This window comes from Dendroctonus ponderosae, unplaced genomic scaffold (genome assembly GCF_020466585.1).
Source record: "Dendroctonus ponderosae isolate FM_Combo_2020 unplaced genomic scaffold, Dpon_F_20191213v2 Dpon_F_20191213_6, whole genome shotgun sequence".
Taxonomy (NCBI): domain Eukaryota; kingdom Metazoa; phylum Arthropoda; class Insecta; order Coleoptera; family Curculionidae; genus Dendroctonus; species Dendroctonus ponderosae.
This window is the reverse complement of record NW_026018814.1, coordinates 7527941-7540793: the sequence shown is the minus strand read 5'-3', so window position 1 is coordinate 7540793 and position 12853 is coordinate 7527941. Positions and strand designations below refer to the sequence as shown.

General features: G+C 35.9%; 1 protein-coding gene across 3 annotated transcripts in view; it reads right to left on the bottom strand.

The window, feature by feature from the left end:
* Positions 1–12853, bottom strand: part of LOC109540512 (synaptogenesis protein syg-2) — a 203298-nt gene that overhangs the window by 91372 nt on the left and 99073 nt on the right. For all 3 annotated transcript variants that reach the window (XM_019908931.2, XM_019908932.2, XM_019908935.2), the window contains exons 2-4: positions 10653–10821; positions 6564–6772; positions 1750–1863 (exon numbers count right to left, since the gene is read on the bottom strand). In XM_019908931.2, coding sequence (XP_019764490.1) covers positions 1750–1863; positions 6564–6772; positions 10653–10821 — 492 coding nt within the window. The remainder of the gene's footprint in view (positions 1–1749; positions 1864–6563; positions 6773–10652; positions 10822–12853) is intronic.

The following is a 12853-nucleotide window of genomic DNA, read 5'->3' as shown; positions in this document are numbered from 1 at the left end:
AAAATTCGATGAGAGAACGACTTTAATCGGGTTAATTAAATGTTAATAAACAGCCGAAAACGATACCGTGTGCAGCTTCTATCGACATATTGATTTACGTGCTATTAATTCACTTTAATTAAATTTTGGCTATTTTTGCAAAGAACTAATGATCAGCTCAGGTCGGAAATTCCCATTTGTTCATTTCCATATTCGTGATTCGTTTTGAGAAAATTTTTTTGTAGTTCACTTCAGAAGCTCTAAAAACAAGCCACTTTTCTTTTTAAGTTGCCGAAGCCATTCACTTTCGTCAATCAGATTTGGCTTTGCTTCGAAATAAAAATTCCTAAAATTATTGAATTAGAAAATGACCATCGTATCTTATAAAATTATGGACAACTTTCCCCCAGAAATGCTGTCTTGAATACAGATAATCTATTTCAAGCTTAAGCTTCCGATTGGACAGACTAAAAAGAGTTCTTTTCTATTGACTTTATCATACAGGGTGTTCAAAATAAGAATATTGCAATTTTTTTTTGCTCGTAAACTCCGGGAAATTCTTAACTCGCGTCAGATGTAGATCCATCTGCAGTTTATGCTCCTAATTAAAAAATCTGCACTATTAGCCGTTAAAGTCAAGAGGCAAATTTTAATCTAAAATCGTGAGAGAACAGGGCGTTTATTCAGAAAGTTTCTAAAATTCCACGAAAATCGTGGAAAAGACATAGATAAGAATATAAATTTCTGCTTTATATTGGCAAAAACTATACCTACAGGCCTTTATCTATAGTCAAAGTCACATCGCAATGTTCTGAAAACTTGCATTCTTACTTGAATATACAAACAAAACGTGTCTGCATAGAGGTCGTTAAGTGCGACTTTTTTAACATTAAAAAAAATACTCTTGAGCTTCTTGGAAAATTCAAACTTTGCCCAGATAAACCGCCACGGTCGTTTTAAATAACGACAACAACTTGGGAATTTTGTTACTAAATCTTTCGAATTTTTTAAACAAAATCTGTGGAGAGCTAAAAGAGCAACCGGCGCTCTATATATGGAAAAAACTTGCGATTTTTTTTAATAGAGCCTTATATGCCGTATATACTGAATAAACCTTAGCGCTCTATTTGCTGAAGAGCTAAATGGGGAATTTTTGAACTCAAACGTGTTATTTTTTAAGTCCAAAAATATCTTTTAACCCGCAGGTTAGTACACACTCGACAGATACTTGCTGCAGGCTATTTTTTAGAAAAAAATCTAGTTGCTAAAGCTGACTCAAAATTTATAGCATTTTTATCGAAATAATCCAAGGAATTAAACGGGCTCATTAAAAGAGAAGCTGGATCCCTCTGAAAATTATGTGAAAATTTACGCAGTTTTCATGTTTGTTATATCAGATCACTCCAGCCGACTGTTACTATAACAGTAATCGTATTTGGTTAAAGTATGCATCGAGCACAAAACTGTTTAAATTGTATTTGGAAGGACATTTTATATGAACTTTAAGCGTAGGTTTGACTGACTTTCTCCTATTTATTTTGTTTGGGGATTACATTGGCCAAACACAGACAAAGCAATGAATGGATTAAAGGAATATTTTTAAAGATATCGTGTTTTTTAGTTGTAAAATTTACGTTGGTTATTGTTATAATACTTGACCAACAGGGCATCATTGACCGGGCTCAGAGTAAAACCAAAGAGTAAATATTTATTTGGTGCAAACGGAATGGGTGATGCCTAATTGGATTATATGCGGGTCTATTTGCTTACCTCCAGTCGCTTCGCAAGTGATGTTGACTGAGGTTCCTTCGTTAAATGGGCCCAATTTGTAGTCCTTTATGTGGCTGTCGTTCACGTCTATTATCATCACTTTTTCAGGTGGAACTGTAAAAAAAGTGGAGCTAATTAATACAGAAAATCAGCTGCGGAAACTGCAATCCAATTAATCTCGTGCGGAGCCCGTCTAATTTAACAGCAGCTGATAGTTCCAAGTAGATTAAACCTTGAAACTCTAAACAATATTTCAGCTATTAACAATTTGGTCACTTCGCATTAGCAGTGTTGGAAGCTGCTGGCCAAACTTTCGTATAAGCCACTTTGCTTTAATGCAATAAATCTGCTAGTTATTAATCGTCCACTCTATTATAACGCCTAGAAGATAAATCAATTAGGGCACTTATAAGTTGAAACTTTCTGGAATAGAATAGAACTGCAGGAACATGGCGAGTGGTAAATTGGTGCGTGACTAAAATTATTCTCTCGAATTTCGTTGCAGTAGTTAGTTGCGAGGCGGAAATATAATTTTTTTCACTGCCCGAAAAATCCGGCTAAACGATTCCGACTCCCGCCAACCGGTAATCCGGCGGATAGTATATTATAATAAAATTCATAATTGTCATTTCCAATGCCAAAAGAGTTTTATCTCCCAGTGCAAAAACCACTGGCGGCATAAAATGTTTAAAATTCTGGCGACACGACAAATGCATAAATTAAGGATTACGCGGTGAAAAATGGCGCAAATGCTAACATAGTTTCAACTCACGTCCACTAAATTTAAATTAGCTCGTTTGTCGGATTTGTTTGGAATGTGGAGTACCACTTTTGACCATTATAGGGCTCTGCCCTTTGCTAGAACACTATCATTTCTCAATCATCCCGCTCTATCAGAATAAGTGATTGTTAATAGTGGAATATCGTACTTTACTGTTAATATTTAAATATATTTTTAACAAAAATGTTTGAATGAATTTGCTCTTACAGTTGGTTGAATTACCTTAAAAGTCTGCCCTATTTATTTAATTTCTACTGAATCTCTATTTCCGCCGAAATGAAATTATATTAGCCGTAAATGTTGCAATCACCGAGAACTCCAATTTATAACAATTAATATTAATTTAGGGGCAATTAGTATTCTGGCAGTAACGTCTGAAAATTGGTAATTACTTGCCGAGAAGACCTCGGATTTTTATAATTAATGAGACTTTGCGGGTAAACGATCTTTCAAGGCAAATTTTGATGTTTATGCTTGCTCGCCAACTCCTGCAACCTTGAGGGGCAATTAATATTTGCAAAACAAGTGCCATCCGAATGTTATCCAGTAGTTTGGCCTGGGCAAATTGACATTGGACTAGACGATTTAGTTCAACATCTGCTATGCCCTCAATACGGTAACATGCAAGCTTTAATTGTCTACTATAAATTTCGTCTCCCGTTTAAAAGGAATGTTAACTGGACTGTGCAGGATATAAAGTGACATATGCGGAATCCAGCCTTGCCATATAGCGACCGGGCCAATGGCTTTTTCTTCCCATTATGCCAAGCTATTTGCATACTGTAATGAACAAAGTCAAATATTTTTATTTCTGCCGTTTCTGGACTAACTTATCTACGACTTTTACGAGAATTGCCCGGATGGGATCTTTTGAGCTTTGGTGTTGTTTACAGGCTTTGCCTTTTCATGGCGACCTATTAGAAATTGCTAACTTTACAAAATTTATTTTACCCGTGGGTACTTGAAATGAAATAGCTTATTGGAGATTGAACGCAAAATATCTCACATGTGAGGGAAAAAATAAAATCGTAAAAGTTGCCAGTGTTTGTTTGTCTTCGGTGCAGATATTATGAAGAAAGTGGTTGGTTATAAACTTAAGTGTTTCAAGAGCAGTTTAACAGTTCTCATTTGCTGGTGACTGAATAGTTCAAAAAAGTGAAATCTGAAGCAGTTTGGACCGTTTCCATGAGATCTGGATTCCCAAAATGCCGCTTTAATTGAGTTGAACAATTATCTAAAAACACGTTGAGAGCGAACAACAAACTTCAATTATCAAGCAAATATGGGTAATTTTTGCGCGATCATTGCCCTCTTACCTTAATTAGGAAACAACCGGCTTCATTCCGGGGCCATTATTGTCCTTTATTCTCGAAAAATCCCTCAAATTCGCGTAATTGACTTCATTGGCAACATTCTAAATATAAACGAGCGTAGCAAAGTAAAAGTGGACTATATCATTATGTCCTTTGACTGTTCCGACATTCCTTTTAACGACAAAGTCAGATTTATGAGCTGCAATTAAAATGTACGAACACTCTACCCTCAACACGCCTGGACAGCACAAAAGAACCCGTGTTAAGCCTGTTAAAGTCTTTGAGGCTGACGGTTGAAAGATCGGCTGCAGGAATTTTTCTGCTGCGAATGCAATCTAATATGACTCTTTCATGAAATTAGTAGTTTACGTAAGGGTTGTCTGGTTCAATTTTTCTCGACAACAAAATTCAGATTCTGCCAGTCTAAGAACTTTCAATTCTTAACGTTTTTCGAAATTGGTCAATTAATGTTTATCATTGTGGAGGCTTTTTCAAAAACAAAATTCAGATTCTGTCAGTAGTTACGTTCACGCAAAATAAAGTTAACATTAATAAAGTGTGCAATAAGCAAAATATAAAATGACAAATCGAGTTTACGATTAAGCTTGCAAACTAATGGTGTGCGGATTATTTGTATCCTGTAACAAATTAAGATCTTTTTAAAAAGGTTTTTTTGTGTTGGCTCTTACGTAAATCAGACTCAGATCAGTGTTTTACAACTCCTTATCTCACGTCCAAATATTCGTCCGTTCAAAATTCTGATTCGGACAGTCGAAGAACTCTGAATTTTTAAGGTTTGTCGTCTGGATTAATTAATGTTTATCACTGTGAGAGTTTTTTTAACAACATATTTCAGATTCTGTCATTCAACTTTAGTTCGAGTTTTTTCGGATTCCTAATCTCATCTGCAAATGTTCGTTCGTTCATATTATTGTCAAATATTTTTTTACAACTGAATTCAGATTCGTTGTTGTTGTAAGGTTTAATTAATTATTGCGACTGTGAAGGTTTTCTTCGAGGTCAGATTTGTTTCAAATTCTTGATCTCACCTGCAAATCTTTGTTCGTGTTTATCGCTGTTGAGAGTTTGTTCCAACAACAAAATTTAAATTTGCTAAGTCGAAAAACTTTCCAATTCTTCAGATTGTCCGTATTGATTAATTAATTTTTGTCGCTGAGAGGATTTTTCTCGACAACAACATTCACATTCTGCCAGTCAACTTTAGTTCGAATTGTTTTCCACTTCTGTTTTTCACCTGCAAATTTGCTCGTTCGTTTTTATAACTGCTGAGGGCTTTTTCCAACATAATTGTCGGTCAGCAATTTAGTTCGAGTTTTTTCGACTTCTTTATCTCACCTGCAAATGTTCATTCGGGTTTCATCACTGTTGAACTCTTGAGTTGCAAATATTTCTTTGTTTTCGTAACTGTTGATGGTTTTTTCAAACAAAAAAAAATAGATTCGGTCAGTTTAAGAGTTTTCAGTTCTTACAACAACTTTTTGTTTCAGCAACAAAAATGTATTGCGTTAAGTTTAAGCGTTAAATATTGCTTTTAATTCTAAAGGTTTTTTTGTACGACTTATGTAATTTTTATTACTGTCGGTTTTTTTAAATAACATAATGCAGATTCTGTCAGTCAACTTAGTTCACGGTTTTTTATTCTTTAATTTGCCTGAAAATGCTGGTCATTTTTAACACTGAACTTTTTTGATGAAAAACACCTTCAGCAGTGACGAAAATTACTGAAATCGTACAAAAATCATTAAAAATGACATCGCAATATTGTTAAAGTGGCGTTTTAATATACATTCAGAGTATCTAATTAGGAGGAGAGCAAGTAAAAAGCCAACAGGTCAACTTTCTTAATTTTTGAAACTTGCGGCAGAAATACTTCAATTAACTAAATTGTTTTCCTTAAACATTAATGGCATGCAACTAAAAAAACGTCGTCTTAAATCATCTACTAAAAGCCAACCTGAGTAAATAATTAGCAACAGGAGCAGCAGTTCCGATTCTGTTCAAACAATTTCATTAAAGGCTTCGCCATTATATATGGCTAATAAATCGCACATCGGAGCCTTAAAAGTCGAGATTTGAGAGAAGATCGTAAATCTGCAATCAATTACCACAAATTGCCTTTAAGTTAGGTGAGGTAAGAAAATGAATTTCGGCTGATATCGACTAATTCCTGCATACCTCCTTAAGAGATTACTGCGGTCCCGAATTTCCCATATACCTTTCTCATTTTATTATGGAGAAATCGGAGGGTCTGAGGTGGGGCCAAATATTAGCTATTGCCTACTAAATGGTTTTTGAATAACTAAATTTTAACCTCGGGTCAAGTGGAAGTAATTAGACAAATTGGGTGGATTTATTTGCAGGTCTACATGCTAACTGAAAATCAACTAATACCCATTCTGCGAAACACACACGTGAGCAATTTGTGCAAAAGCGGCGCCATAGTTCACTGCATTGCGGCCATTAACAAAGTTATCCGCCCGAATTGGTTTAACTCGCATGAATAAAATTGTCCGAGCACGTAAACTATTAATAAAACCAGGCCTAGACCTCTATAAGCCTTAATTGCCATCTAATGAGCTTATTGGAGGTGGTACACGATATTAATTCTTGTTAGTTTTGCTCTTTGTAAGCCGCCAAAGTTCGGCCGCAATCTGGTTTTCATGTATCGGACCGAAAATAAACCCATGAAATAAACTTACTGGTAACTGTAAGATTCACTTTAATATTCCTTGTTGGCGTGTGTTTGAAGTCCGCTCTGCAATAGTAGATGTTCTCATCGTCCCTTTCAACCAAGTTGAACATGAGAATTGCCGGGTTTTCGTTGCGCATGAAAACGACCCTTTTGCCCAGTAGCTTCTCATCAATCCATTCCACTGGAGATTCTTGCGAATCATCACGAGCATCCAATCTGAAAATGCAAAGAAAATTCCTTATTATCAAAGTTGTCTTCGACATGTTCGCGAACGGAGCCGCATAATGAAGCCGCAATATCCAACAGCATTAATTAACTCTTATATTGTAATCCGAAACAATAATAGCGGATGAGGCAAAATAAAGGGTTTTCACTTTCAGTGGAAAGCTTTCATTGTAGATACAACTGAAGCGTCGACACTGTGAAAAAGCATGATTGATAGTTGTCCCATAATTCATAATCCTCTTTCGCCCTTCACGTTTCTCGTTCCTTTTTCGGGGGCCTTTGCTCTTCGCGAAAAAGCCCTCGAGCTGAACAAACAGCGGCCCGATGACAACTTCCTTCCCCTTGGATGGCCGACATCCGGTTAAGTGCAGGGCCGAGGTAAAGATAAATAGAATTTATTGTTGTTCTGTCAGTAGGGCCAATACTGACTCAAATGCACACGCATTTCGACTATTTATCGATACAGTGTTTTGACCCGGTCAGAATTATTAGATTGTATTTAATTCTCTTTTTTATTTAAATTTTTCGCTCTCTCATTTATTCTAGGTTTCACCGCCTTGGATTAAAGAGCTGAGTCGGCGACAAACAATAGCACCTGAATAGAAAATGTTGCCTCAATATTTAATGTTAATGAAAACAGTGAATTTCCTCATTTATGCAGGTATTAAGCGGCGAGAATGGGGTTAAAGACGTTTTGATGGGGATTGGCCTAAAAATAAATTATATTCTGTTCTTTCGATTAAGCCCAAATTGTAAAAATTTCAATTCGATTTCACGCAAAATGCAAAAATTCAAATTAGTGCGGGTTTTGAAACTAGCTGTTACTTATTGGCTCATATTTAGAGAAGCCGTTATGCTACGAAGCTCCAGTACTACGCCATAGAGCCTGAATTGGCGCACATTTTTGTATTAAAGACTATGGAATGTTTCTAGTTTCCACGAAAAATGCGAAAATTCAAGTTCATATGGATTTTGAATATGCCCTTTAGTTTGTGGCTCATATTTCCAGAAACGGTTGCGCTGAGAATCTCTGGTTGTCTTTACGAGATTAGACCGCAAATTGTCTTTTTTTGGTCCTAAATATCATTTAAAGACTGTTTCTAGTCTTCACGCAATTTGCGAATATTTAAATTAGTGCTGAGTTTGAAAACTATTCTTAATCTTTTGCCGAATTAATTCCTCTAATTTCATTATTTTTAATCCCAATTAAATTGTTAATCAAAAACGGATAATCTGCAAAGGCCTAGTTGTTATTGCAGAATTGAACCTCAAATTGCGCACTTTTATGCACCAAACATCAAAATTTAAATTAGTGCGATTTATACAAACCGTTTTCGGTCTTTGCCTCATATGTAGAGAAGCGGTTGAGCTGAAATATCTGCTGGTCAATGCGGGATTGAGCCTCAAATTGCACACGTTTTGGTGCCAAACATTATGTAAGGAATGTTTCTAGTTTCCACGCAAAATGGAAATATATATGTTAACGCTGGTTTTGAAAATCGCCTTTTGACTCATATTCAGTAAACCGTTTGAGCTGCAAGCTTATCTTGTCACTGCAAGATTGAATCGCAAATTTATAACTTTCTAGTGAAAAATGTAATTTAAGAATTATTTCGAGTTTCCGCGCAAAACGCATAAATTCAAATGAGTGCTTGTTTTCAAAATCGGTTGTTGGCTCCAGTTTAAAGAGAGAGTTGAGATGTACAGTTGTCGTAGTGATTGCAGGATTGAGTCTCAAATTGAGCACTTTTTTGTATCGAATATCATTTAAGGCATATTTCTGGCTTTCACGCAAAATGCCAAAAATTTAATTATTGAGGGTTTAGAAAGTCGCTCAGTTCCTCTAGTTTTCACGCAAAATGGGGAAAATCAATATAGTGCGGGTCTAAAAAATCGCTTTTAGTTTTCGCCTCAAACATTCTTTTAAATCTATTTAATTTCTATGTACAATTATTTCAAAACTATATCAATCGTTATAATTTGATTAAATCGAAAACACTTCTGTTTAACGTGCTCTTTTTCGATCGTTTTCTTCGAGTTAAGGCTTATTGAAAGTGTACAGGCATCCATACAGTACAGTGAACAAAATGCTTCGATTTTACTTTTCACTGCTTAAGACAATTACAGTATTTGCAGCCTAATTTCAGATTTCCATAAAGGCTAGTTCAGGTGCAGTTTACGGTTACGTTCATATACGTTTTTTGCTTTCTCATTCAGGAAAAGCCCCACTTTTGATCCCAAGTTTAAATGAACATGCACAATTTACATCCATCGTAATAAAGCTAATTTCGACCCGTAATTTTCCTTAAGAGTCCACTAAAACACCAAGTCTATTGTTCCCTGGATAAAAGTTCCATGTTCTCGATTGCGGAGACACTTAAATGAAAATTCTATGGAGAGCCTCAATTACCAAAAATCGCTTTAACGAACTTTAGTGCCGGTTCCACATACATTAATACATTTCCAGTGGGTTCAATCAATTAATACTATTATTTAGTCGATTTACCCTTAATATTTCCAGATTGTTTGTCGTTCTATTACATATTTTTTCAGTCGCTGCTAGCAAGTTGTTTATTAACGATTTTTCAATTCGTGGTTTTTCTTCGTTTAGGAGACTTTTGTGTTTTAAAAAACTGTTATTTCGGTTCTTTGTTTTTCGTTCTGTTCACATACCATGTTCAATTTTGCTCAATAAATGGTTTAAACAATCTTGTTTATCAATAAGTTTAACTCCAATCCTGAGTTTTTACCTTATTTTAATTTCAACTGAGTCTCTTTAGAATTCAGAAGTATGTTTGCTGAGCATTATCGTTATGGGTCAACCAACAACGGTTTCATTCGAAATCGCTAAAACGTAGACATTTTTAAATCAAAACCCTAAACATCGTGAAATTCAATACCTACTTCTTCTGCAATAATTTTGTGTAAATAATCCCTCAGCTCTAATTGAGATAATCAAGTTGTAAAATTTGACTTTCAAATGCCATATCGTTTAACATAAATTCGATTGAGCCAAAGTGTTTGGACTTATTTTATAGGAACCCTTCTTAGCTTTACAAGCAGAGCAAGCAGGGTAAATACTGCAAGTTAAGGCTTCTTGTTCACGCCTGTTTTCCGTAATCTTGTCGTGCCGCGAAACATTAAATCGCATTAAATGTTTTGCATAAATATCCGGCGATTGCAGAATGTTGATTTTACGAAAAGGTGCAAGTTTAACAGTTTGTTGAGGGGTTGTTTTCCTTATTCCACTTGCCCAACAATTTGCATTAAAACGATTTAATTGCGAGAGTAACAGGCAGATTTTGAAATTTGTTGAAAACGGCCTTGGTTTAGTCGCAAGCTGTTTCTGATTGCCCAGTGAGTGGAGCGTTTTTTACAATTACAATTTTCCAAAGTCCAAGCAACCAAAACCAACTATCGCCGTTTCCAACATCCAACGTCTTTGCTATCGACTTAAAAACTCATTGTCCGACAGATGTTCCAAATGCACCCCTACAACTCATTTAAACCGAGCTGGGAGCCGCAAAACAAAAATGCTTCATTTAATTTTACGGTAGTTTTTCAAACTTTGCTACAGTTCCCGGGCGGTGGCAAGAAAAATAAAGCAGCCATTTAAACCGCACGAAAAAAAGAGAGGTGTTTCTCTTCAAGCACGCCTCCGTGCTCGTTCACCTTTAGCCGCAAACTAATGAGCCGTTGAAATTACCAAACCGCAAAGGAATAACCAAAACTCTGGAAAATTGATGCACATCCAGTCAAAGTTTCAAGAGGCGGTGGCTAACTTTTCTGGTGGGAATATGAAACACTGCCGCCCAAAGCTATTTGATTTTTACAAAGCTAGGAAAAAATTCAGGTTTGCTGCTACACTTACGAGTATATGGGAACTGGGTTTTTTCTTTTGATGTTGCCGTCGCTTCGGTTCTTTAGCTCCATGAACCAGATCACGATGGTTATCCTGTCATTAGCCACTGTAGGTCTGATGTCGCAAGGTAGCTTTGCCATTTGGCCTACCACAGCTTCCACATGATGAACGCTGGTAGCTGAAAATAAATTTAATGTTAAAACTTGTTATCATGGCGCAGCTATAAATGCAATTATAAAAAAATGCGACCAACTCCTAAGTGGATTCTCCTCTTGGACAAATGCGCTCACAATTACCTAACATTAAGCCAAGTCTACACATAGAGGCAGAATGTTATTAGAAAGATTTACTGCCCGTGCCGTTAGGAACTTTATAAATATTTGGATGAGAACCATAACTTAGGAATAATCTGCTTTTATCGTTCCAGCAACACGCCAAGATGCAATTACACATAATAGAACAGCGAATAGCAGCGCCTCATTTAAGTCGTTATTGTTATTGCACGTTCGTTTGTGTTTTGACACTCTACTAATGGAGAATAATAAAAACACCGTGTTGGTGCTTATAGAGACGATTAATAAGCAGATTACTATCAGGCAATCTCGCGAATCCCCGAATCCAATCAACTGGATTCCGTTATTAATTCAATCCAGATTTTTTCCCTCTGGGTTCGACCTTCTTATATTTAATGGCCCGATTTAGCACTTCGGTTATTTGTGGGCTTATTTAGTGGCGCCATAACTAATAACTGTCTCCAAAGTTTTAACGGCTGTTGAACTTCAACAGGGGCAGTTAGGACTTTCGCAATGTCAACTAATTCCGAAATTAAAAGCGCCATAAATCCATGTCGTCGTGCTGGTTTCTTGCTCGATATTAGACAAAATTGACAATAGTTTCAGATGCGGAACTTAGTTGATGGAACCACACAAACTTATGATTGCCCATTTTCATCTTAGATTTTATGATTCGAATAAGTTTAATTCCGTATTTTCCCCTTTTTGAGTCCTCAGAAACCCAAGTATCCATTTCTTTCAAACATTATAGGCTGTATCAAAAAATAGCCGAAATAAAATATTTCGGCTCCGGTTCAGTTTTTAACAGTGTGTTAATAAAAAATATGGGTTCAGCTTCGGTTCCAGTCCAGAAAAAAATCTGTTTCGTTCCACTTTTGGTCTATATCGGTTCTGGTCCGGGTCCCTGCTTTGGCAAATTTCTGGTTCTCTCGTCTTCCTTTTTATACATCATTCTTTATTATTAAATAAAACACAGTTTCCAACTGAATAACTTTGAGATGTGATACATTTTCGTATTGTATGTGTTTTATATTTGGGTCCTGAAAATGCCTAAGCAATATGTGAGAGCGACAATGACTTATTAGGCGAAAAGTGATTCATTTTCCCAATTAATTGTTTACATTCTGCAAACGTTATCATCATCATCTCTATATTGCATCATACAAGCATTGCAATTCCATGTTATCGACTGCTTTCGTGAAAAGTTAATTGATATTTTTTAGCGAAAAATCAGCTTTCTAGACTTTAGACTTTCTACGTTTTGCTTTAAATTGCCCATTTCACTGTCGGTTGGGAAAACTATATAGATGATCTAGACTATGAAAATTACACGTTCGATGGAGAACATCACCATTTTATTAATAGAAATAGAAAAGCCTCCATCAATAAATCGATTAAGGTTAATCAGTAGCGATAAGGTAAAACGTGACTGGCTGGTCATTAGCGTTACTACTCAAAACGTTCTTGGCCAGATTATTACAATTTCCATTATGAATAAATGCCAAATTTTAACATTTGAGGCCTTCATGTAGACATGAACAGATAATAGAGTTAACATACTAAGAGATTCAGCAAGGCACAAAATTTACTGAAGGATTTGGAAGATCTTATTTCGAGCAGTGCAAATGCACGAGGAAAATTTCTCAATACATGAATAGTGGAAATATCTCAATAAAGAAGGATTTAAAAAACAACATCAACAACAACAATATAAGTGTGTGAAGTAATCGAAATTCTTCCAAATTTCTTACTCTTTACTGACACCGAACAAATTATTTCCAGGCTGACATTAGCTGTAAAAATATAGCAAATTCTCGTTAATATTCATTTGCGAACGTGACTTGGAAGCCGCAAAATGCTTTAAAAGGGGCCCGCTTAAACCAATTTCCTTATTGTGACAACCATGACATGAATGTA